The sequence below is a fragment of the Perca flavescens genome, chromosome 21 (genome assembly GCF_004354835.1).
Source record: "Perca flavescens isolate YP-PL-M2 chromosome 21, PFLA_1.0, whole genome shotgun sequence".
NCBI lineage: Eukaryota > Metazoa > Chordata > Actinopteri > Perciformes > Percidae > Perca > Perca flavescens.
Genome location: NC_041351.1, coordinates 22708112 through 22731710, shown reverse-complemented (window position 1 = coordinate 22731710; position 23599 = coordinate 22708112). Strand labels below are relative to the sequence as shown.

The following is a 23599-nucleotide window of genomic DNA, read 5'->3' as shown; positions in this document are numbered from 1 at the left end:
AAAGATGCTTCATGACACATAGGGATGCAACGATACAGTCAACCCACGATTCGATTCACGATTTTCATTTTCACGGTACGATTTTCTCACGTTTTTTTGTGTGCAGACAAATGACTGAAAGTTGTCCTTTTATTCATATAAACTGTGCAAAATAACAGATCATCTTATCAAAAGAGATGAATTTGTATTTGTATCTGTATTTGTATTGTATTGTATCTCTTCAAATAAATAAACTAAGAAGACCTAGTGATGTCTGAAGTCAAAGAAGTGAAATCAAAAGTATGGTGGTAACACACATACATAATATGTTTATTTGGTTCACAATTTGTTGTCTATTAGGTTATTATACCATGGTCTGGGTGAATACTCGATTCTGATTGGCTGCAGGGTGTCCATAACAAAGTGATGTAGGACACCTACAAAAGGAGTTCTGGTGAAACTGACTGTTTACTGTTCTAAATGAATGCGCTACATTAAAACAAAAAGAAAATGTGAATCTGTTATTTTTAACAGTGTGCTGCTTCAGTGCCTTGTCCTCTGAACACCACAGGATGGCTCTAACACACACGCTGTAAGAAGTAAGTTGAGAATAATGACCTGGCTGATAGCTAGCTAGTTTTTCCTGTTTTAAAAATAATAAAAATGGTAATCATAAAACAATGTAGATCACGCCCTGGAACCTTTTGAAATTGCATTGCGATAACATTTTTTTATCCCAACCGGTTGTAATCTTTACACATTCATATTGATTATTAACCGATCCACGATGCATCATTACATCCCTAATGACACTAATTGTCACTCAATTTAGTTTGGCTTGATTCTCACTCTCATTAGTGAGCGTAGAGCTCGGACTTTCCGGGCCTCCTCTTTAGCCTGCAGCAGCCCGTAGCCGCACGGGGGCCGCACTTTCTCGCCATGCTCTCCGAACGCCCTCACCACCGTGGTCTCCTGAGCCAGCTGTTCCTCCACCTCTGGATCCACGGGCCTCCACAGGGCTGTGGAGACCAAGGCCTGCACGCACACCTGAGCAAAGGAAGACGAAGATGCATATTAGGGCTGCACAATTGATCGCAACATTTAATCAAAATCGCAATATGGACTAGTGCAATATCCAAATCGCAGGGTTGGCGCAATATTTGTTGAAGGCAAAATATGTGTAAAACCACTCTGAATTAAGTTGTGTGGCGCTGCAGAGATGCCCCGGCCTACAAATCGTATCCAACAGATTAAAGAAAACTTCTTTTGTTTGGTACAGATCCTCCCAAAAATCCCATTATAATCACTTTCATTTTTTATTTTAATATTTTGTAATGAAAATGAGAATAATGATACAAAAGTGATCATCCCCTCCAATATCACATATTATATATCGCAATTGCAACATCGGTCAAAATAATCGCAATTAGATATTATCCTCATATCGTGCAGCCCTAACGCAAATGAGAGGAATTATCCGCCAAAGGTCTGAGAGAGTTAATTAGATGTTTGAACTCACCTTGAGAGGCTCCAGCAGCAGAGCAGAGGCGAGGAAGGCAGAGAGAGCCGATGCCAGCCACATGAGGACTACCGTTCTGGACAGGGAGCTGCCGTAGAGTCCGGCCACGGCCAGACATGCTCCCAGCAGCACCGCCACCAGGGGGTAAATCACACACAGCGCCCAGGGAGGGAGCAGCCGGCTGGGTTGACCCCGAGCAACGCCTGGGAAGGGGGGATTAAACATCAGATATCTCAGACATTATTCATCACTGTCCATCCAGTGATGCCAGTGGTGGTCAGTTTGTTTTGGAGCCTGGGCTGTCTACAGAGACTGCGTTTTTGTTGTTCAGGGGACAGGCAGCTAGTAGATAGTGAGATGTTTGCTGTATGTGACGACAAAATTTGTAGCCTAAAAAAACGTGTGACATCGCTTAGAGCACCTTTAACGTTTATAGTGGTGACGCCCTCTAGTGGCATCCTGTAATTATTACAGGAGCAAGGCTGGAAGTTAGGTGACGAAGTATAAGAAACGGGCCGACTTTACCACGCAAGGTGGTAGGCAGAGGAGGTGGATGGGTCAAACAAACACAGGACTTTGACCAAAGAGACAGTTGGTTTATGTCCTGTTTCGAAATAAAATTAAATGGCGAGTTTTTTTTGGTTTTAGCAACGGGACTACGTCAGAGTTTGTGTCACGTGCGTAACTGGAAGTTAAGTAAGGTAACATGATATTAACCCAAATGACGATCAATTTCTAAACTTAATGAAGTTTAATGAAGGAGTTTTGGTGCCTAAACGTCACCAAACTGCGAGTGTTTTACAACGTTAACGTGTTTAAAACCGCGCCATCACATGATGCCTTCTGGCCCAAAAATACTTTTTCTCATAGACTAACATGGGGAAAAAAAGACGTCTGTAAATCAGCGGATGAATTTTTTTGAGCGTCACAACATGGGCAAAATGACTCGTTTCACTATCAGAATTTAATTTATTTGGTCCGATAACATTTGGAAAGTCTAGTAGAGCTGCACAATGAAATCATTTAATCCCCATTTGAGTCAGTGGAGCTCTAAACTGGAAGTAGCTGGCTCAGCGGGCAGAGGTCCCTAGTGCGCCTGCTCTATGGGCCCTTCATGTGCCACTGAGCAACTGACATATGAATAAACGGGGCTCCACCTCGAACGCTGTATCCAGTTATTATAATACAGCCCATGGTTTAAAGATGCAGTAGGAAAGACTTATAAAACTAACTTTCTCTCATATTTGTTGAAACTGACCCTATGTTCCAGAAGAACTACATGAAGAAAAGATCTGGCTCCTCTGGCACCACCTACAGCCTGTAGTGCGATTTGCAAAAATCCACAGCTCCCTGTACAGATGCACCAATCAGGGCCAGTGGGGGTGTCTAGCTGCGTGTCAATCACTGCTCGTGCACACACATTCATTCTCCCTTGTGGGGGGAGGGACTTAGGAGACCGTTTTGGGCTTTAGCGGAAAGGGTGGAGGGACTGAGAAGTTGTCGATGTTAAAATGTTTTGGCTAAGTCCTGGATCTACACAATCACACCTACAGCACCTTTAAATAGAAGAACTGGAATTATCTCCTGTGGGTTATATTTTCTGCCACCGCTAGGAGGCACTTATTTATGAAACCCTCCTATGGGTCGTAATAGAGGAATAAATGACCTAGGTCTTTGTATAGTTTGGAGCACTTGTTGCTATACACACCAGACGTGGATAAAAAGAGACCGATTGGATGTTTACTGGGTGTTCTTATCCCATAGTCTCCAATGATTCCTATACTTATTATGCAGTTGCCAGGGAAAACATGGAAGGATTGTGTATAATTCACCCAACAGGGCTGTGGGTCTAGTACCTATGCGTGTGGTGGAGGAGGAGCGTGTGGAGTCAGGAGAAGGGCTCGGCAGGAAGGTGCTCGCCACCGAGTCTACAGAGAGCACAGAGGGACATTTGTAGAGTCCTGCCACATACAGGGACGGACAGGACTGTGGGTCCGGCTTGTAGATCTCTGCCCCATACAGGGACTTCTCCTCACTCCGCTCCGACCAGCTGCTGCAGGAGGTGCTCCGGCTAAAAAAAAAGGACAGCAACATAGATCATTATAAGCAAAACAGAAGTGCGTGACATGGCATTTTCATGATTCACGGATCCTTACGTGGTTGAGAGTGAGGAGGTGGTTCTAGGGGAATCCCGGCCGCTGTCTGAGTTGCTGTTAGTTATTTCTGCTGTGTCGTCGGTTGCTGCTGCGATAGACATCAGCAGATCCTCCTCTGGCATCAAGCACAAAAACACACAACCAGACGAGTTCACACACTGTATCTAGCCACATCATTTTAAAGGACCCGTCCTATTCTTAAAATGTTTTAGTTTCAATCAGTGTGGTACTTTTGCAACGATGAGGTAGAATTTCCTTTTTAGGCAGTGTACTTTTCCTAAGCCTGCCTGCACTGCTTGAGTTGATGTATCCTGACATCGAACAGCTTTCAACCTTCAGAGAACAAGTTGCAAACATGTTTTTCACTTTTAAGAAACAGAACTCACTTTAACATGGGAACATAGAAACTGATGGCTGGGGGACAAGAGACTTTCCACATGGAGATGACTGAGGTTATTTCAGCCAGGGGTGGAGCCAGACATTGAAAATTCGGGGCTTAGCCCGAACCTAGGGGGGTCCAGTGGGAAGCACGCCTAGGGAGATTTATTCCCCTCTACAGCAACTATATGTACTATTTTTCAAACCAACTGAGATAATAGAATGGAACTAAATGGGAATAGCATTGTACTAGTCATAGTAGTAGCATATAACTTCCCTCCATGACACTGTGACCATGTTGGGGCGGACCAAGTCTCGCATTGCCAGACCTTCCTCCACAGCGCTGCGGAGGAGGGTCTGGCTAGTCCACACAGCATTCCAGGATGGGAGAAAAACGTTCTCTGGTTTATTGGCATTTCTTTAAACCAATCACAGTCGTCTTGGAGCGGTGCTAAGCACCGGACAGAGCAACGGCACCTCTGCAGAATAGCCTCTGTAAGGAACTTGTTTTGGTGGAAAATGTGTACGTTCAAAGGTTGTTTTAGTCGTGCAACAGAAAACTGAGATTGGACAGATAGTCTAGCTAGCTGTCTGGATTTACCCTGCAGAGATCTGAGGTGCAGTTAACCATAGTCCTCATGAAGCGACCAGAGTTTAAAATGCCAACACAAACAAAGCCGAAGGTGACAAACTTCCGGCCTAAATGAGGGACGTCCGGCGGAATTTCCGCTGGCACCGGAGCAATCCCGGAAGTGGAACGTCGTGAACATAGACTAGGGCGGACCTACAGATGGCGAAACTTCCACATTTATAGAACTTTTGCTATAGTAATTTGCCCAGTCAGAGAGGCTGAGGGGAAATGACACAAGTTAAAGGTATTTTAAAAACCTTCAAATATTCAGGGCTTTTGAGAAAACATTTGGGGCTAGAGCCCCCAGAAGCCAACGACCCCATCCCCCCCCCGTCCCTGATTTCAACAGTTTCTCACCAGACAGAGTCAAAAGTGTTGCCAGATTGCGGTTACGAGCTTGCTCTAGGGTAGCGTTCATGGTGGAGACCTTTCGGTCCAGCGCAGAAGGGGATCGGTGACAACTGGAAGTTTCTTTTGAAAGCGGATATGTGTAAAGGGGAGAGGGAAGAGCAGTAGGTGAGCCAGTGGAGGAGGGCGAGGCCAGGCGGAGCTGCATCAGGGCCTTTTTTCTCCTTAGCTGGCGCACAGGGCCCAGAGCAGGTGGAGCCTTGCAGAGGCTGAGGGCCGGGCTCGTCGTTGTGAGGCATGGGCCTACTGGTAGATTGAGGAGGCTGTCGCAGGACGGCCATGTCACTATTCCTTCCTCTTGACATGCGCTACCTGTCCGGGGCACCAAGCCAGACGCAGCCCAAAAGTCCAGAATGCTAGAGTCCAAGCCCTTGCTCTCCAGTAACTACAGAAAGAGGAAGAAGCAGGAGGAGAATAGCAGTGTTGTGACCAAGTCCATCTTTGCTCAAGTCCCAAGTAAGTCTCAAGTCATTTGGTCAAGTCAGGTCACAGGTTAAGTCAAGTCAAGTCAAATTGAGTCCTCAGTTAAGGCAAGTTAAGTCCCAAAACAAGTCACTTTTTTACACCCAAGATAAGGTACTCTTAAAATGTTTAATTAGTGACATTTTTTAAACCAAAAGTGATTACTTGTGGCACATATGCAGCCATTGTGGTGGTCTGGTCCGACTAATGAGGCTTCATTAGGGGTCTTGGATGTTAAGTGTTGCCATAGCAATGAGTTTGACTGATAAGTGTCTCATCCAATCATAACAATCACATACTTGAGAGCTTTTTGAGTCATCCAGTCATGATACAGTTTGTGCTGCTGCTGCTGCATAGCATACTTGATAGTCAGACAGAAACGTGACAACATTAAATATTATTTTATATTTAACAGCTAACATTCAAACGTACAAATACACGCAAGTCATTTGAGTTGTCATGCCTTAAGTTAAGGAGATTCTCTAGTCATTTCTTTTTTGTCAAGTCACAAGTCATCAAAACGGCGACTCGTGTCGACTGAAGTCCAAGTCACCAACTCTCAAGTCAACATCTCTGAAGAATATTTTTATTTTTCTGTGTGTGTGTGTGTTTGTGTGTGTGTGTGTGTGTGTGTGTGTATGCTCACAGATGAAGGACTGTCCTGGACTAGGCCGGAGGAGTCTGGCAGAGACAGGAAGGAAGGGCCGGAGAGCTCCGATTGGCCGAGGTAAACGTCCATCTCCACAGAGTGACAAACAGGAGAAGGAGGAACTGACGTGTCCACGGTTACCTGGGTTACACCCACACCCATACCCACACACACACACACACACACACACACACACACACACACACACGTAACTGCAATGTCACTGTTTAAAATGCTAAAACGGAAAACAAGGACATATATGGTTTTCCCTGAACAGCGCAACGTTTGGGGGTTTATTTAAAACCCATTGACAAATAAAAAAAAAAAAAATATATATATATATATATATATATATATATATATATATATATATATATATATATATATCTGTGTGTGTGTGTGTGTGTGTGTGTGTGTGTGTGTTAAGAGTGGATAGGAACAAAGCTCATCCATCCTTAGTCAAACTAAGGGTTAGAGTTGAAAACAGGGTTATTATAGTAAACTAAATGAAAATAAGCAGTAAAAAAATAAAAAGTTAACTTTAAGAAAGACAGAAACTAAACTGAACTATACAGCCTGGTTAAAAACAACTAATAAACGTTCCCAACTCTCGTGACATTAATCCACAGAAATTGACTTGACATGAGATGGCGCTGTGCCGTCATTGCCTCACATCGGACACCAAAGTATCGCAAAGATTAAACACTAAACATTATGGCCATTCTCCAAACAAAAAAATTGATATATGTATATGTAGGTACATACTTCCGTACATTATACCTGGTGCTAACAAAATAAACTAAAACTAAATCTATAAATTGGGGGTGGTAGGAGCTCGGTCTGAGGGAGTTGGGTTGGGAACCAGAGGGTCACCGGTTCAAGTCCCTGTACGGACCAAAATTCGGAGCGTGGATTGGTAGTTGGAGAGGTGCCAGTTCACCTTCCTGGGTACTACCAAGGTGACCTTGAGCAAGGCACCTAAGCCCCCGGCTGCTCGGGGCGCTCCTCCAAAGAGCAGCCCCCCTCCCTCTGACATCTCTCCATTAGTGTGTATAGCATGTATAGGTCCTGAGCATGTGTGTAATTCAGGCCTGAGTTTAATGTGTGTGCAAATAAATATGATGTGCAATAAAGGTATTCTTCTTCTTCTAAAAACTAAACCGTTCTAAAAAAAAATTAAACTAACAAATGCACTCTGAAAACTAATTAAAACTAAACTGATATGAAATATACTATAACCATTATGAATAAACTATTATAACCTTGGTTGGAAACAGGGTATCTTTCAGCAGTTAAATGTATCATGGAAATAAAGTAGCTGTTTTAAGTTACCTGACTGTGAGCTTTCCTAAACAGGAAACAGAGGAAACACTGGAGAGGAAACACCAGTACCGCAACAGTCATCCCCACGGCAACTGCCTCCCAGTTAACAAGCAGCTGGGCTGACAGCGGTCCACTTGTGGCAAAGGGACACAAATCAGTTCCATCCTGTCAGAATCTAGTGGCAGACTTAGGTTTATATCTGGAACAATGTAATGCCATGCAATGACACATAGAATTACACAATGTACCTTTGAATAAGCCAAAAAATACTAATAACACATTACATTGTATTTATTTCTGACAATCAATGTTATATTACCTTAAATTATAATATTACACAACTATAAAAGAGTAATAAGAAGGACTTCATCTTAAATGTCCTGTAGGATTGTGAAAAATGTAACATCGACAACTTCTCAGTCCCTCCCTCCTTTCCACTAAAGCCACGCAGTTAGCTAGTTAGTTATCAAATAGCACGATATTTTGGACCAAATACATTGATATCGGTATTGTTGGGATATTATAGGGTTGACTGTTGGTGCTTTCACTAAATATTTACACAATGAGATTTTGGACAAGTAATTATCAGTACCGTGGATAATAACTAAGTGGGTAAAGGCAAATAATGGGCAGCTAGAACAGTCTGGTCATTTCTGAAAATGTACTATACTGTATGCTACTGTGTCCTATTGGCTAGATAGGGGGGGGGGGTAGGCGGAATGAGGGAGAGAATACCATTGCTGTATTGAATAATTGGAGTCCAGACGCAATTTTCTAATTTTCTAAATTTCAGATCTTCCGAATAAAAACAGAAAATTGGACAGGTTAAAGATCAAATTTTTTAATTTGTCAAGGTGGAAAAAAATAAAAAATTGGATATTTGAACCCATTTTTCAGTTTTTCCAAATGTCCGTTTTAGCTTAGAAAATTGAACTGATAAGCGTTACACTGACCCTACTGTAATGCAGCCTTTAAAACCAGGAAAGGACAACACTTGCGTCATATTACGATATCCAAAATTGAAGACGATATCTAGCCTCATAGATCAATATCGATATAATATCGATATATTGCCAAGCCCTACTATAAGCCACCCTACCTGTGGCCCTCGATGCCAACAGCCCCGTACCACAGAGCCCCCAGTGCCAGGTAGAGGTGCAGCATGAGAGCACTGCATGTCACCCTCTGACCCCTGGTAAAGCGGCTGTGGGCCGGGCGTTCCCATAGCGACAGCCACAGGTGGTCCTCAACCATCCCAAACATCAGCTGGGAGGCGAAGACTCGTCCGAACTGAGAAAGCTCCTCGGGACCTGGGGGGAAACAACGCAGCCCCCGGACTTTGTTATCAAAGTGGATACATGAAGTACATATTATTCAGTTGAAAGTAAGTGTGTAGGCTCATACATGAGGCTAGAACTTCCTTCTCCACAGAGCCGTTCTTCGGATTCTCAACGGAGAGCCAGTCCTCCAGCAGGAAGAAGAACATGTTGTCTGTCTGAGGGTCCCAAACCACCACTTGCTCAACGTACCAGGACGGGTCCAGACCTACAGGTACATAGATGGGATTCACATGTAGTCATCTAGATTACTTACAGTCTCAGTCAGTTTTTTTTTTCATTCAAAATATCAGAGTTTTTCAACTATTTTTCATTTAATTTTCAGAACAAATGGCATACATCATACATGAAGTGGTTAATCAAAGCACAGGAGAAACCGCATGTCATTTCCCCCCAAATCTCCCACCCAACCCAGATCAGGTCCAAGCCAGACGGGGACAGACAGCACAGACCCATACACACAGACAGACAGACACACACACACCAGCAAGGGCGCACGCACAACATCCAAAAGACTAAATATCTGATTTTTCAACAAATTATTTGGTGTTCTACAAGTCTTTTTTCAAAGTTTTTTTAAATGAACCAAAGATGTTTTGGAAATAGGCCACATTCGAAACGCAACTCCCAAAATATCCTAAATGACTTGATCTAAAATGATTTAGATCCCATATTAGATTATATGTATAACAGTTTCCTCTTTAAAAATGCACCAAAATGTTGCTCTTTGCGGCAATTGTTGGGTCTTTGTAAATTATAGAGTGTGGTCTAGACCTGCTCTACCGGTAAAATGTCCTCAGATAACTTCTGTTATGATTTGACACTACCTATGAAATTGAATGAAACTGAACCTGTGTTATCATGCCAGATGCGAATTTTCCAAACTTCTCCCAGGTTGTCATCTGTCTCCAGGTGAAATTGGTCCAGGCTGCCGCGCTGAAAAGCTCCCCCCCTCTGCAGATGGCGAGAGCCGCTCTTGTTCACACCGTACAGGCTGATGCCAACGTGTGCTGTGGTGCCTGGTGGGTGCATTAATCATTTCAATCACATATAGTTAGGGGTAGGGCTGCACAATATATCGTGTTTTTTATCGTCATCGCGATATCAACTGGCGCAATAATGTCACTGGTACTACATTGCACATATCTGTACATGTTGTTCATAAATTGTTCATATTACATAGCCATATTTATTATAACATATATGTCTTGTCCTGCCTATGCACCACCTGTCTATACTTTGTATATCACATTGCACTTTTAAGCTTTTTTGCACATCGTCAAAGGCTGCGAAGCACATTGCGAAAATACATTTTTTGTGATAGTTTAAAGAAAATATCAGTAGAAAACTGCACTTTGAAATGTAACTCATTATTTTCTTAGCGGTTTATATTCAATTGTACGGAAGAGGATTAAGGCCACACGTGAAAAAAATTATTTGAGTTCTCTGACTTTAATCTCAGAACTCAAATACAATTTTCACGTGGCACTAATCTTCTTCCGTACATTTCAATGTTCAATTTGTTCAATAAAGGAATGTTAGAAAGTATTTCCCTCCATTTGTTTTAAATTGAACAAGCAATTTGTTCTATTTATCAGAATACTGAAAGCAGCAGAACTGAGCACACTTTAATATCCGTTCATGTATCGCAAGTAATATCGTTATCGCGATATTCAACAACGTTATCGCATATCCCATTTACTCCTCATATCGTGCAGCCCCAGTTAGAGGTTTCATTATTTCAAACAGGAACCTGCTTTTGTTACTTGTTTTCCTTTCTACATCGTGTTGACTTGTCCCTGGCTGACCTGCTCCTCTCCTCCGGCCAGTCTTGACCAGCACTCTGTAGTGGTACAGCCCCGCTCGGCCACACAGAGGGACCTGGCTCAGTCTCAGGCTGTCCAAGTGGTCCAGTTTATGGGCGATGAGCCCCGCCAGCAGATGAATCAGAACCAGGACGGTACACACAATCCCCACCAGCACGTTACGCACGGGGCCGCCTGGCTGCACAGATAAGACACAGATGGAGGGAGAGAAGGGGAAGAGCCTGCCGATGACTGTCCTCTTTCTAATCCTGACTTTGCGTTTGGGGAATGTATTTTTTTCAAAATACACGCACTCAATAACAGCTTTGTGTTCTCACATACCGGTGGCAGCAGAACAACGGCCCCAGGGTGGACGAACACACTGGCCCCGAACATGGTGAGGTGCTGGGTGAGACAGTGGGCTGCGTGGAGTGTGCTGCCCTCCAGTGGCTGTAAACCTTCACTGCTCCAACGCCTCTCCTTCACGCTGTAGTACTGGCACAGAGCACTGAACACACACGCCGACACGCGGACGGGACAGCCGTCGGCCAGAGACCAGGTCAGGTTGACAGAGAGAGGCTTGTCTGTCCTGTCCAAACTGTTGGGGACGAGAATTCAGGGTAACACTTTATATGTCCTTGTAGCTTGCTGCTGTAAAACAGCAATGTCCCAGTTTGGGATTAATTAAATCCATCCTTCCATCCATCCATCCATCCATCCATCCATCCATCCATCCATCCATCTCTCTCTCTCTCTCTCTCTGTCTCTTTATCTATGTATCTGTCTATCTTTCTCTCGTCTCACTCTCTATCTATGTATCTATCTCTCTATCTATCTATCCCTCTATCTATCTCTTTATTGATGTATCTCTTTCTATCTCTCTCTATCTACCTACCTACCCTCTATCTATCTATCTATCTCTCTCTCTCTATCTATGTATCTATCTATCTCTCTCTATCTCTCTCTCTCTCTCTATCCATATATCTCTATATTCTCTATCTATATCTATCTAGCTATCTATAATAACCACCATTAATAAATGATACATTTATCGTTTATTTAACTTTAGTAAAATGCTTTTTCACTGTTAACAATGAATTGACGATTTATAATGTGTATTCATTAATATTATAATTTGTTATTTTATCATTAGTTTGGTGTACTCTAAAATGAGTACTATTATACATGGCTATTATAAAGTTGCAACTGAAGCTTATAATAATCAGTAAATGATTACTAAGTGGTTTATAAAGCATAAAGTAACTTCTTCTGGCCCATTGAAATCTTTTTTGGTGATCTATAAAAGAGATGATTTTAATTCTTGTGTAATGTTATAGCTATCTAAATAATTTTCCTCAGATGCTTTACAAAGTATTTTTAGGAACAAATTAAGAAGATATTAAAATCATCAGTTGCAACTTCATAATAGCATCCAAATAATGTGTATTAACAATTTACAAGAGATTTCTTACATGTTTACAAATCATTTGGTCATCATTAATACATGCTTAATATAATATATACAATGTTATGATGTGTGTAACAATAAACTGTTAGAATAACTTAAATTATTTTTAATTTACTAATAATTAGTAAACATTATTAATTATAATTGAGTTGTTTGTTAACCATAAAATTAATCAATGTACCATTTATTAGGGATGGTTATTAGAAAGTGTTACAAAATGCAGTCATGTAAAACACTCTGGTAACACTTTACTTGAAGGTATCTACATAAGAGTGACATGACACTGTCATGACACATTAACCATAACCAGATCTAACCAGAACCAAAAACCGAATGACACTTACTAAAAGAAGCGTTATGTCATAAACGTTTATGACTGTTTATAATGTTTATGACACGTTCATGACAGTGTCATGACACTCTTATGTAGATACTTTCAAGTAAAGTGTAACCAACTCTTCTTTGTTCAGGTAAATGAGCAATCGGACAGAGAACTGAGTTACAGAAAAGCGCTGTGACTCACAGTGGAGACAGAAATATGGTTTCCTCTGTGGAGGTGGTCGGAGCAGAGAGAGTGAGAGCCCACTCTCTCACCAGGGAATCCTGGGATGCATTAGTCCCTGGCACTGTAGAGCTCACTTCTATCTTGACATGTCCAGGACTCCATGGAGTAGCTCCTAGATATGCATAATGCAGTTTGAAAACAGCCTTTGTAATTTAAAATGCATGCAAAAACTCACAGATATACAGTAAGGATAATAAATTATTATGTAGGCGCTGCATGATCGACCAGTTCACTCTCGCTCAGATGACTTTAGACATCCCGAAATGTCCTGGGTGCACCGCAGCTTCTCAAAACTGTCACAGCCACAGTCGCTTATTCATGAAAATGTATTCATACTTTAATGTGAAGTCTGGCAGTCGTTACTTTGTTCAAGACTGTATTAAAGTTTGGCAGCCAACTAATAATATTTAAACTGTATTCTTATTAGATGTATTAAAAATGAAGGAAGCTAGTCCGTTTTTATTCCTAATGAATAGACATTTAAAGCCATGATGTGTCTGACGGTGTGTCTGAAATGTGAAAATGTCAGACTTTTGTTACCCTCCAGTGATAGTAAGGTCTGCTGGGTGCAAATTTTCCACCAAAACAAGTTCCTGCGAATGTATGTGTGGTGTAGCCAGACCCATCTCCACAGCACTGTGAAAACAGGTCTGGCAATGCAAGATGAAGCTAGCCTGACAAGCCAGACACACATCAAGATGTTGGGTATGGGAACTCACCATTGGCAGGGTTCAATCTGAGGGGCGGGATAAACGGTTGTCTTTCAAATACCCTCTGCACTCATAGCCAACCAGAGCAACGCTAGTTGATACATCCGGTTGGCAAAACTCCTAACACATCTTCCTTTTTTAAGAATGACTTCAGTGCTCAATTCCAAGTTTCCAGAATCGCGGCCAAAGCCGATTCGAAAGGCCGCTGTTCGCCAACAGAAGCAGCCATCTTCTTTGTTTTCAAGTAGCAGAGAATTCACGCGGAAAAGTCGCAACTCTACCGTCCTTATGTTAAGCCCGCCCGCCGACTCTGTACACGATGTGATTGGCCCGACCAGAATTTGGTTTTTCCAGCTCACCGCTTACATTTGCTGCCGCTAGGGTGCGTCTAGATTTCTAGGCTAAGATTAAGCAGATATAGAGCAATATATTTTTCTCAGAAGTTGGTAGAGCACAAAAACAGAGCTAAACAAAAATAGATCAGAGTTATTTGAAAGATAATAATATAATGACATGGACATTCTACACAGAAAATAGATAAAATGTGGCTTTGTACCCATCAGAAGTAGGTCCTTAAGTTAATAGGCATTAAGGCCAATTGGTCATTAGTATTAGCAAAGTGCAAAAGTTTAAAATCAGGAAGAAAACAGGCTAGAGGGAGAAAAATAATCTACTGTACCTGGTTCCAGGCTGAAGTTGAAGGAGATAAATAAACCGGCGTTTTCATCCAGTCCATCCACGGTTTTGACTGTGAAGTTCAACCTCCCTTCAGTGGAGAGCGTCACAGTCAGACATGTCCCATTCCCAGCTTCACCTACCCTCCCATCGTCCTGTCCCACAGGGAACTTGTTGGGCAGGGTGACCCGTATGGCCTGCTCCAGGTCCAGATCCTGGATGGGGATGGCTTGGCCCTGAGGTGTGCTGAGCTCCATGGCAACCACAGCGGTGGAAATTGGAGGGTCGGCTCCGGTCAGCAATGGGTTGGATCCCAACTCTGCGTCCATACCAAACAGCACCTGCACCACGTCAGACTTCTGACTCTTCAGGCGAGCGGTAAGGGAGCTGGGGATGTGAAACGGACATGGGCGAGAACCCTTCGATCCGTCGGCTGACGATGACTCGGACGGGATGATCTGGTTTCGGTTGGACTGAGGACTGCAGAGGAGGTCAGTGGGGTTCCCATGGAAACCCACTGTGTCGATATAGTCAGTTGATAGCAAAAGGGGCGCCTCGCCGCGAACACGTGAACGCATCAGAGAGCGCATCAGGGCCCCGGCGTGACCCAGCGCTGACTGGGCGGTCGTGGAAGCTGACTGCAGAGTGCGTGTGTGGGCTGGGTGAGATCTGGAAGCACTGACAGACTCTGAGGCCGCCGCCAGGATGCTACCTAGAAACAAAGAGAACACAGAATGTTAACCCGTTCGGTAAAGTTCACCATTAGCACATGACCGTTTGAATGCGGGAGATGGTGGTTGACCAGCACCTATGATGTTAAGGATGTTCTTCCCCGTTTCCACGGCCAACAACACACCAAGACCCATCTGTTCCTCCATGACATGGATCATCTTGCCCACAGCCTCCAGAACCTTCTCCTGGCACTTTTCACATACCAATTCTCTGGGAACAGCCTTGGGGAAACAAAGATAGTAATGGCATTTTTTACAGAATTAATGCTGAAAAAGTGAAAATGAGGAGCATTTCCAACAGCATAATTCTTGCCATTTTTCATGCCACTTTCTACTTCTACTCCCACTACATTTCAGAGAGAAATATTGTACTTTTTACTCCACTACATTCACCTGACAGCTTTAGTTACTTTGCAAATTGAGATTTTTGCACACATGAAGTTTATAAAATACATATTTGATTATAACTTAAACTACCCAACAATATACAGGCCTACATATATAATATAATAATATATATATAATATACAGGCTGAGATGATTAGCAGATTAAACACTTAGTTGATTGACAGAACTGTTCTGATCTTTTCCAGTTTCTAAAATATGGAGGATTTTTCTGCATTAAGTACATTTTCCTGATGATACTTACGTTACATACTTTCACGTAAGTAACATTTTCAATCAATGCAGGACTACCACCGCTGCCGATATGAGAATGTTCTCAATGGCGTCAAAAGCTTTGAGATGTTTGAGATTCTGCATCCGTCTCATTAGGAAGCATTTCCAATATTAGTTATCACTTGATGAATGGGCTGATAACGATGAGGAAACAAACTAGGCGATTGCTTACAGTTGACAGTGACAACGCTGAGCTGATCTGATCAACATGCAGCAAGGAGGACACAGGGAGAGAGGCCAGGGCTTGGGTCACATTTTCACGGATCTGCCTTCTGTCCATGAGCTCCACGGCAGTCCGTACAGGCTCCATCTGTGGACAGGTGGGTGAAACTCATTAGTCCATATTCCGAGCGAATGGAAACCTGTCGAGATTCTCATTCGCTCATTTGGTTATAGTTCATCAGAATCCGTATGAAGTGTCATTTCATGCACTGGCAGATGAGATATGATGCTGGCAAATTACCTGATTGAGCTGGCTGGTGAGGGCAATGGAATAAGGGATGATCTCTTGAGGGTTGCCATGTTGGACTAAAGCCCACAGCTCTGTCTGGCTCTTGATTCTGAGCCACTGACTGGCAACTCCGTCTCTTGCAGGATTTTCAACTGTCAACATTCTAGGGAAAGGGGCAATCAGAAAGAGTCACAGTTCACTAAAACATGACAAAGACAATTGGCATGACGTGGAAAAGAGCTGCTGGGTATCGGTACTGTAGCAACCCATAACCAAGTAGTACTGAAACTTCTCCAGTCAAACAATACCTTCATTTATTTGTTTTTGTGCCCTGATCTACAAAGAAATTACTATTTCCATGGTTCAGTTCGCAGCCAATCCCTGCAAGCGTTCTTCGATTTAATGCGACATGTGATTGGCCAACTACGGCAGCAGCTACAACCCATACAGTCTGTGGTGTGATAAACTTGAGCCCAAATAATAATACATTGTACAGTTTTGTTCAGTTATTAAAGGGGAAGAAAAGGGGAGAGAAGGGGAGAGAAGGGGAATGACATGCAGCAAGGAGCCGTGGGTTGGACTCAAACCCGCACCACTGCAGCCTTAGTGTATGGGGTGCTGCACATACCACCTAGAACAAGACTAACAAACATAATTCTGATGTTTATTTTGCTCCGCCTGATATAAAATCCCGGTAGCTTACCTGTTCAGAGCAATGACCTTTGCCCCCAGATGGTCTTCTACCAGCAATGTAACTGTGATAACTGACATGCTTCTTTCTTGCCCGGGACTTCCTATTGGAACCAGGCTGCCCAATGTTGAACGGGTACCCCTAGGGAGAGAAATGAAGACAAAAGATTAACAGCTTAAGTTTGACAGCAAGTAAATCCAAATCTTACTTTTTAACACTAATATTCACCCTTCCTTGTCTATTAATTGCTATAGGTTGAGACCTGTATCCACCTGTACAGAGTGAGCAGAGGGCACACTGTGCCAATGGGCTGGCATGGTGCTACCTGGAAGGTATAGATCAGCTGAGAGGCCCTGCTTTCATCATCTTGCCACCCTGCAAGAAGAGGACAGATGTTAGCAGAACAGAATCAGATTGTTGAAGAAGCATTTACTCTTTTGACTTGCAGGATGACTGCTGCTTTTTCTTCATTGCAAGTGACAAAAGGTATTGGATTCATTAACACGTCTACTAAGACCACAGTGTCACCTGAGCAGTTGTAGGTGACCACTGTCTCCAGCAGATGTATATCTGACTCTGGACTGAGATCACACAGGCCTCCGTGCGGCGGATTGTTGGGCAGTATCGTCAGGCTGGCGCTGCCCCACCGCCCTCTGCCAGGCTGGGATACATTGAGAGTGAAGGTATAACTGTACCCTGGCTGCAAGACACCTGAACGCACCACCAAGTTAGAAGAATGTCTTCCTGTAGAGGTGGAGACCGCGTTAAGGCTCAAGGTAATGCCAGTCTGGTCCTCAGCGCTCCATTTGTACTGTGCGAAGACACGTACATGAATCATAATAATACTGCATCTGCCTCTTATTGTCTGTGTTTCTTGGCTGCAAATACAAAAACATTGCACTGTTCATTTATTTTACCAATTAAGCATTGCTAAGATTAAATATAGATAAAACTGTCCAATCACAAATTTATTCTCTAAGCAGATAAACAATAAAATAAAAAAAGAGACTGTCCTCCCCAGGAAAAAGGCTTCCATAGGTAATTTGTTCAAGCAGCAATTACAACCTATATTTACGTTTATAGTGACAGCGCCCACCAGTGGTCATAGTAATTGTGACAGGAGCAAAGCAGGAAGTAAGGTGACAAAGTGAAGGCAGGTTTGGGGTGGTGGATGGGTCAAACAAACACAGCACTTTCAGCCAGGAGACCGGGGTTTTAGTCACGTTTGAAAATAAAAATGAAAGGCGATTTAAAAAAAAAAAACTACTTGTTAAACGTCACGTTTAGTGTCACAAGCGTAACCGGAAGTCTGATTTTAACCCAAACCAAAATATTTTTCTAAACTTAACGAAGTAGTTTTTGTGCCTAAACATAACCAAACCTTGAACGCAACATTTAAGTTCAAAACTGCGACTGGCTTAGATATGAGGTTGGAAACGCTACAAGAGTAGGAACATTTGACCCATATCGTCTTATTGTTTGGACGGCTTGTTGAATTAAAATATAATGAACAGCCGAGACTGCAGCAGGGGAAGAACAGTGTGTTGTTCTTTTACTTTCCACCTGCACTACCCTTCCATTGTAATGTGTCATGTTTTTTTAAAAAAGGTTTTGCCTAATGCTCACCACAATTGTACACGATAAAAAAAAATATATTAAAATTTAATTTACTGAAAACATGACTTTACATGTAAGCTCGATGTTAGTATTTGAATCCTTACCTGAGCCTGGTCGTCACACTGTCCACATTGTCCTGAGAGGATGCTGGGGGCGGTGTAACTAACATGGTGTGCAGAGGAAAGCACAGAGCAGGACACACACTCCACAATCACAGGAAGCACAGGAGCATCACACACAGTCACCTACAGATAAGAGACAGAGGTATGTGTCTTATTTGATTAAATTTGTATGGTAAGTTCCGCCATGATTGCCCATGTCTCCAAAACTTTGCGAGATAGGTTCAACATAGCTTTTCTCAACCGCAGCAGATGCAAGAAAAAAACAGTAAAATATATGTGGTAAAGCATGCTTTTGTGTGAGATTGTAGGGCGATTTGGGTTATACTCACTGTCTGGTTGACAGAGGCAGGTCTCCTCCCTGCCTTGTGTACAGTGAGGGTGAAAACGTAGACTGTGTCTGGGTGCAGCTGGGTGCTCAGTACAGTCATTATACTGCTGTTACTCCCAATGGCCTGCTTTGCAAAATGAGATTCCGTTGAGTTCTGAAAATACAAACACCCAAGTGTTAGTATCACCTACATCTATCAAAGAATTTTACTTATCTTATAATTCTTTATCCAACTCATAATAATAGCAATTCATATAATTTCCATTACATTAAGGGTGCTTTAACATCAAGAGGTCTTTACCACTGTCATGAAGGTCCAGCGGTACTGCAGTGTATCTTCCACTCCTGGATCTGCATCGGGGTCTTCAGACTCAGATCCATCCAGGACGAGGTCACTGAGGCTGGGCCACAGTCTATGGGATCCTCCCTTGATGACAGCTACCAGCATTGAGTGGACCACTGTAACGCTGGTTTTTCGTTGGGCAAGTAGAGGAGTTCCCTGGAGGGAAACGCTGAATACCAGGCAATACTGTCCCAAATCGAGAGTGTGCTTCGGGAGTAAGAGAAAAGGCGAAGTTGCATCTACCTGACTTCTGAGAATGACTTTGTTACCAGAGAAGTCTAAGTTGGTACAATCAGAGTCTTTGAGTATCTCCCATAGGTACGTGGCTTTGTAAGCAGAGCAGGTAATGTCCATGCTTGCTTCAAAGAAACTCGGTCTAGACCTGAAGATAGTAGACTGGCTCTGGACAAGAGAAGCTTGAGGGCTGGAACACTGGGGCTCCTCCACCTCCATGTCTAGCAGTGTGGACACATGGCTTACACTGTTGAGAACTTTGACCATAACACTGTATTTCCCAGGAATATAATAAGTATGATTGACTGTGCTTAAGTCTGTCACCAATGCACTGTCAGTGGAGTCTCCAAAGTCCCAGAGGTATTCGGGATTGCTCCCTTCATTAACTTTGGCAGAAAACCTGACAGCATGTCCAACAAATATTCTTTCTGAATGACATACAAGCTCGACCTTTTTCACAGGCCACTGAACTGTGGCAGTATCATTTACCATCTCGGAGCAGATTCCATTGGTGGCGAGCACGCTAAACGTCAATAAACCATTTTCTGGTGGAGTAAAGATCACTTCTTGTCCTTTGAGCCAGGTGGGCTCAGACCCTACCAAGTGAAATATCCAGGTGTAGTTGACTGGAAGTCCACTTTGAACTTCTGCCTTGAACTGGATTCTTGTCTGTGCCTCTAGAGCCTCAGAACAACAGTTCACAAGTCGTAAACCTTGAATATGCTCAGCAACCAGAATAGTGGAAGACACCTCAGCACTACTGACCTGGTTCCAACCTTTCACTGTAACTAGATGTGTCCCTGCTGGAAGGCTTGATGTGGTGAACTGTCCCTTAAGAATGCCCTGACTATGAATCCAGTCTTTGTTTCTAAATGTTATGGCAAAACTTACATTGCTTCCTTGGGAAATTGTTGGAATAAATGTAACTGGTTCCTCGGTGCAAAAGGAAGACTTGCAAATGTTCAGCATTAGACCTTTGATTGCATCCTCAACTGTGACACTGTGTGATACCCTCTGCCAATTTATCCCATTGGAGATATTTAAAGACACCTGATAGATACCTGCCAATGGAAAAGTGTAGATAAAGGTCTGATTTGTAGAATTAGAAAGTATGGCACCTCTAATTTCCCAGTTCCAATGCAGATCACTACCTTTCCGAATAAGCCCATGGAGTTGAACTGCCGCACGTGTGGTGATATAAAAGGGATGCGTCTTTCCTTCAATTTCAAAGTCCATCTCTTGGACCTCCTCCTGAACATTGAACTCTTTGGTGATATTGCTGTGGCTAAGGACATTCTGAGCTGAAACTCTAACAAGACAATGACCAACACTTGTAAAAGTGTGGAGAAGAAAGGGTGTGTGTGTCTGCAAAGGTGTACGATCAGATTTCACGTACCACAGGTACTGTAGGTCTGACCCGGTAACCACAGAAACAGAGATATTCACTAATTTCCCTAATGCCACAATGTTCGATTGCATTGTAATTTGTGCACCAGCTACACGCTGTACCGACACTAAAGAAACAATGCTGGTGGCCTCACCCAACTTGTTGGAAGCTCTTAGCTCAAGTGAAACCTCACCAGGGGTTTCAACTAATATATGAAAAAGCTCTCCATCACCAGTAATTTGTCGGTTTATTCCACTATGTAAAGCAAGCCAGTGATAACTGACATTGGAGCCCTTGGTGATTGAAGCAATAAACAGCAGTTCCTCTTGGGTTGGTATGTATTTCACGTTTGTCAGGCTCTGGCATTCAATCTGAAGACCCTCTATACTTTCGAAGGCCTCAATCAAAATAGCTGCTTCCTTTCTACTTACCAAGTTCTGTGCAATAACCCTCACTTGATACACTCCTGGTTTCAGGAAAGCAAATCTAAACTGATAAGTCCCCTGTTTGGTTGAGTTCAAACTGTCTACAGTCCAGTAGTAGTTGGTGCTACTGATAGCACTGCTAATTGCTGAGATAAGAATTTCTTCTCCTACTACAGCATAAGGCTGGTTGGTGTGAAGTGAAAGGTCTGAAATGGGAAGTAAAACATTGACTTTAAGGGACGCAGAATCACGGCTAACAGCATTAAATGCTGCGGCGGTGACTGTGAACTGACCCGTCGAGGTAAAGACATGTGACACGTTCCGCTTCTGCTCCACTGGGGATCCATCTCCAAAGTCCCACAGCACTGACACATTGCTACCAGTGCAACTGGCAACCCAAAATGATGCTAATGTATTGACTGTCAGTGTGCCACTTTGACTATCATGCTCCACGGACAGCTTACTCACAGGGTTTTGAATGGTGATACTAGCTCTCGCGGTTTTGTTGCTGACTTTGTTAAGTGCTGTTACTGATACCTCTTCGACACCTTCATCTTTAAAGATAAAACACTTTTGAGTGTTTTCTGTCACGGCAATGAGATTAGAGGGGCTGCTTAACCACTTCAATTGGTAACCTCTGAGTTGAACGGGGGAAACTAACACCCTGACGCATACCTCTTCTCCTACTGCCACTACTTCTTTGGATGACTGCACTGTCATGTTGGTTATTGGCGCTTCGACACAGATACTCATATTAAATGACACAGATGTGACAGAACTAAACAGAGTCAGACTAATATGAAAGATTCCTTGACTTTGAAATGTGTGCATGGCTGTCGACTGTCCCCTCACTACAGCCAGAGGTGATCCATCTCCAAACAGCCAATGGAAAGTCAGAATGGATATGTTCCCTTTCACCAGAGCAGTAAACTGTATGTCTCTTCCACTCATGACGCATTCTGTAGGGAGAACTCCACTAACAGCCAACCTCTGGACCTCAACACAGACAGACTGATGAGCTTGGCTGACAGAATTCAAGACAGTTACATCTACTGTATAGAGCCCTGGCGACTTATAGATGTGGGAGATGGAACCTTCTGTAACGTTTCCCTGCAGGGATCCATCGCCAAAGTCAAAATTCCACAGCAGATTCGTACCGGTGGCCACTGTAGCTCTGAAATCTGCAGCAGAGCTTAGTTCAATGGGTCCACTGTAGCTGACCGTCAATCCAGAGATTTTCTCCAAAACGTCCATCATGAGCCAAGTGGTCAGTACTGTAAGAGTGTTGTTGGCACACACTGTGAGGTTATACACTCCTGCAGATGCAAAAGTATGGTTGACTTTACAGTGGACACCTTTGATAACTTCAGAGCCGTCGCCAAAGTCCCATGTGTAGACAACAGCATGGGTGGAGGGCTCTGCCGAAGCTTCCAGAACAAGAGTCTGTTTGACAAGTGGCACGGGAGGGGAAGAGGAAATGAGGAGGTGTTTTAATCGAGGGCGTACGCTAATCTTCATTGACGCATCAGTTTTGTCATATTGGTTGGAGACTTGGGCATGAAGTTTGTAGTCAGCTGCAAAAAAAACACGCAGGAAAAAAAGTTTTTACTTTGATTTACTAAAAAGAAAGTATCAAGCACAGTTTCTACCAGTTTTATTCTTGTCACCAAATGTCACCGAAATCAGCAATTTTCAAATTCTACATAAAATGGGGTTTTAAAAAGTCTAAAATCAATTTCAGGGACAAAATGTCAAAATGTCGCCTGTTGGATGGAATTTAGTCAAAATACCAGCAAAAGGACAGTTTTATCAACCAACCTAAAATACTTGCTAAAGGTTCAATGACGCATGTGTACTTCGCTACATCGTTAAAGGGCTTGTACTCAAAATACTGGAGAAAAAAAACTGTGTGCTGGGTTTGCATCCAATCCGATTGCCTCCAATCTAATGGACTTCAATGACTCCATTCATTGTGCTCTCATAGACTGTTCCCCAATACGCGAGATAGCTTTTTAAGCTTCTTTTCACAGCCACATTAACTAACATGCATGTGTGGCCGCACCGACTATCAAAACAAAGAACAGAGAAACTGGAATTAAGTGACTTCATTCTCTGCTCAGGACGCCATTACTCCACTATATTTTTACATTGCAAATGTGTTTGCTTCTATATTAATGTTCTGAATGTCTAGTATAGCCGCTTTAATTTGATGCCTGCGTAATTGTATGTATCTTTAAAGCAGTAATTAACCTGCATTGACTGAACTTTTGGCCACTTGGGGGTAGGATATCTTAGCTGTAAACACAAGACTGACATATAATAACCTTATAAACCTGATATGGTACACTTGTTAACACATTGCACATCAAGCACGGACACGGAGCAACATTAGCATCAATTTGTTTCTGGCCACCCAAGGATGTCATATATTCACTCTCCTTTTAGCTCTGGTTTGGTCTGCACCAACTTCTTAGGGGAAATATCTGGCTGCTAAATGCTCCACTATGTTCACTAGTTAGATGCTAAG

The 23599-nt window shown here is 42.9% G+C and overlaps 1 protein-coding gene across 1 annotated transcript in view; it reads right to left on the bottom strand.

The window, feature by feature from the left end:
- pkd1b (polycystic kidney disease 1b) overlaps window positions 1-23599 on the bottom strand; it is a 45608-nt gene that overhangs the window by 15680 nt on the left and 6329 nt on the right. Inside the window, exons 9-31 of the mRNA XM_028568596.1 lie at window positions 18985-22646; window positions 18685-18837; window positions 18338-18478; window positions 17145-17427; window positions 16889-16991; window positions 16629-16757; window positions 15938-16088; window positions 15647-15784; window positions 14874-15018; window positions 14070-14777; window positions 12639-12792; window positions 10990-11245; window positions 10651-10846; window positions 9694-9861; window positions 8910-9050; window positions 8605-8815; window positions 7515-7638; window positions 6180-6323; window positions 5021-5456; window positions 3655-3769; window positions 3355-3569; window positions 1499-1701; window positions 829-1026 (exon numbers count right to left, since the gene is read on the bottom strand). Coding sequence (XP_028424397.1) covers window positions 829-1026; window positions 1499-1701; window positions 3355-3569; window positions 3655-3769; window positions 5021-5456; window positions 6180-6323; window positions 7515-7638; window positions 8605-8815; window positions 8910-9050; window positions 9694-9861; window positions 10651-10846; window positions 10990-11245; window positions 12639-12792; window positions 14070-14777; window positions 14874-15018; window positions 15647-15784; window positions 15938-16088; window positions 16629-16757; window positions 16889-16991; window positions 17145-17427; window positions 18338-18478; window positions 18685-18837; window positions 18985-22646 — 8174 coding nt within the window. The remainder of the gene's footprint in view (window positions 1-828; window positions 1027-1498; window positions 1702-3354; window positions 3570-3654; window positions 3770-5020; window positions 5457-6179; window positions 6324-7514; window positions 7639-8604; window positions 8816-8909; window positions 9051-9693; window positions 9862-10650; window positions 10847-10989; window positions 11246-12638; window positions 12793-14069; window positions 14778-14873; window positions 15019-15646; window positions 15785-15937; window positions 16089-16628; window positions 16758-16888; window positions 16992-17144; window positions 17428-18337; window positions 18479-18684; window positions 18838-18984; window positions 22647-23599) is intronic.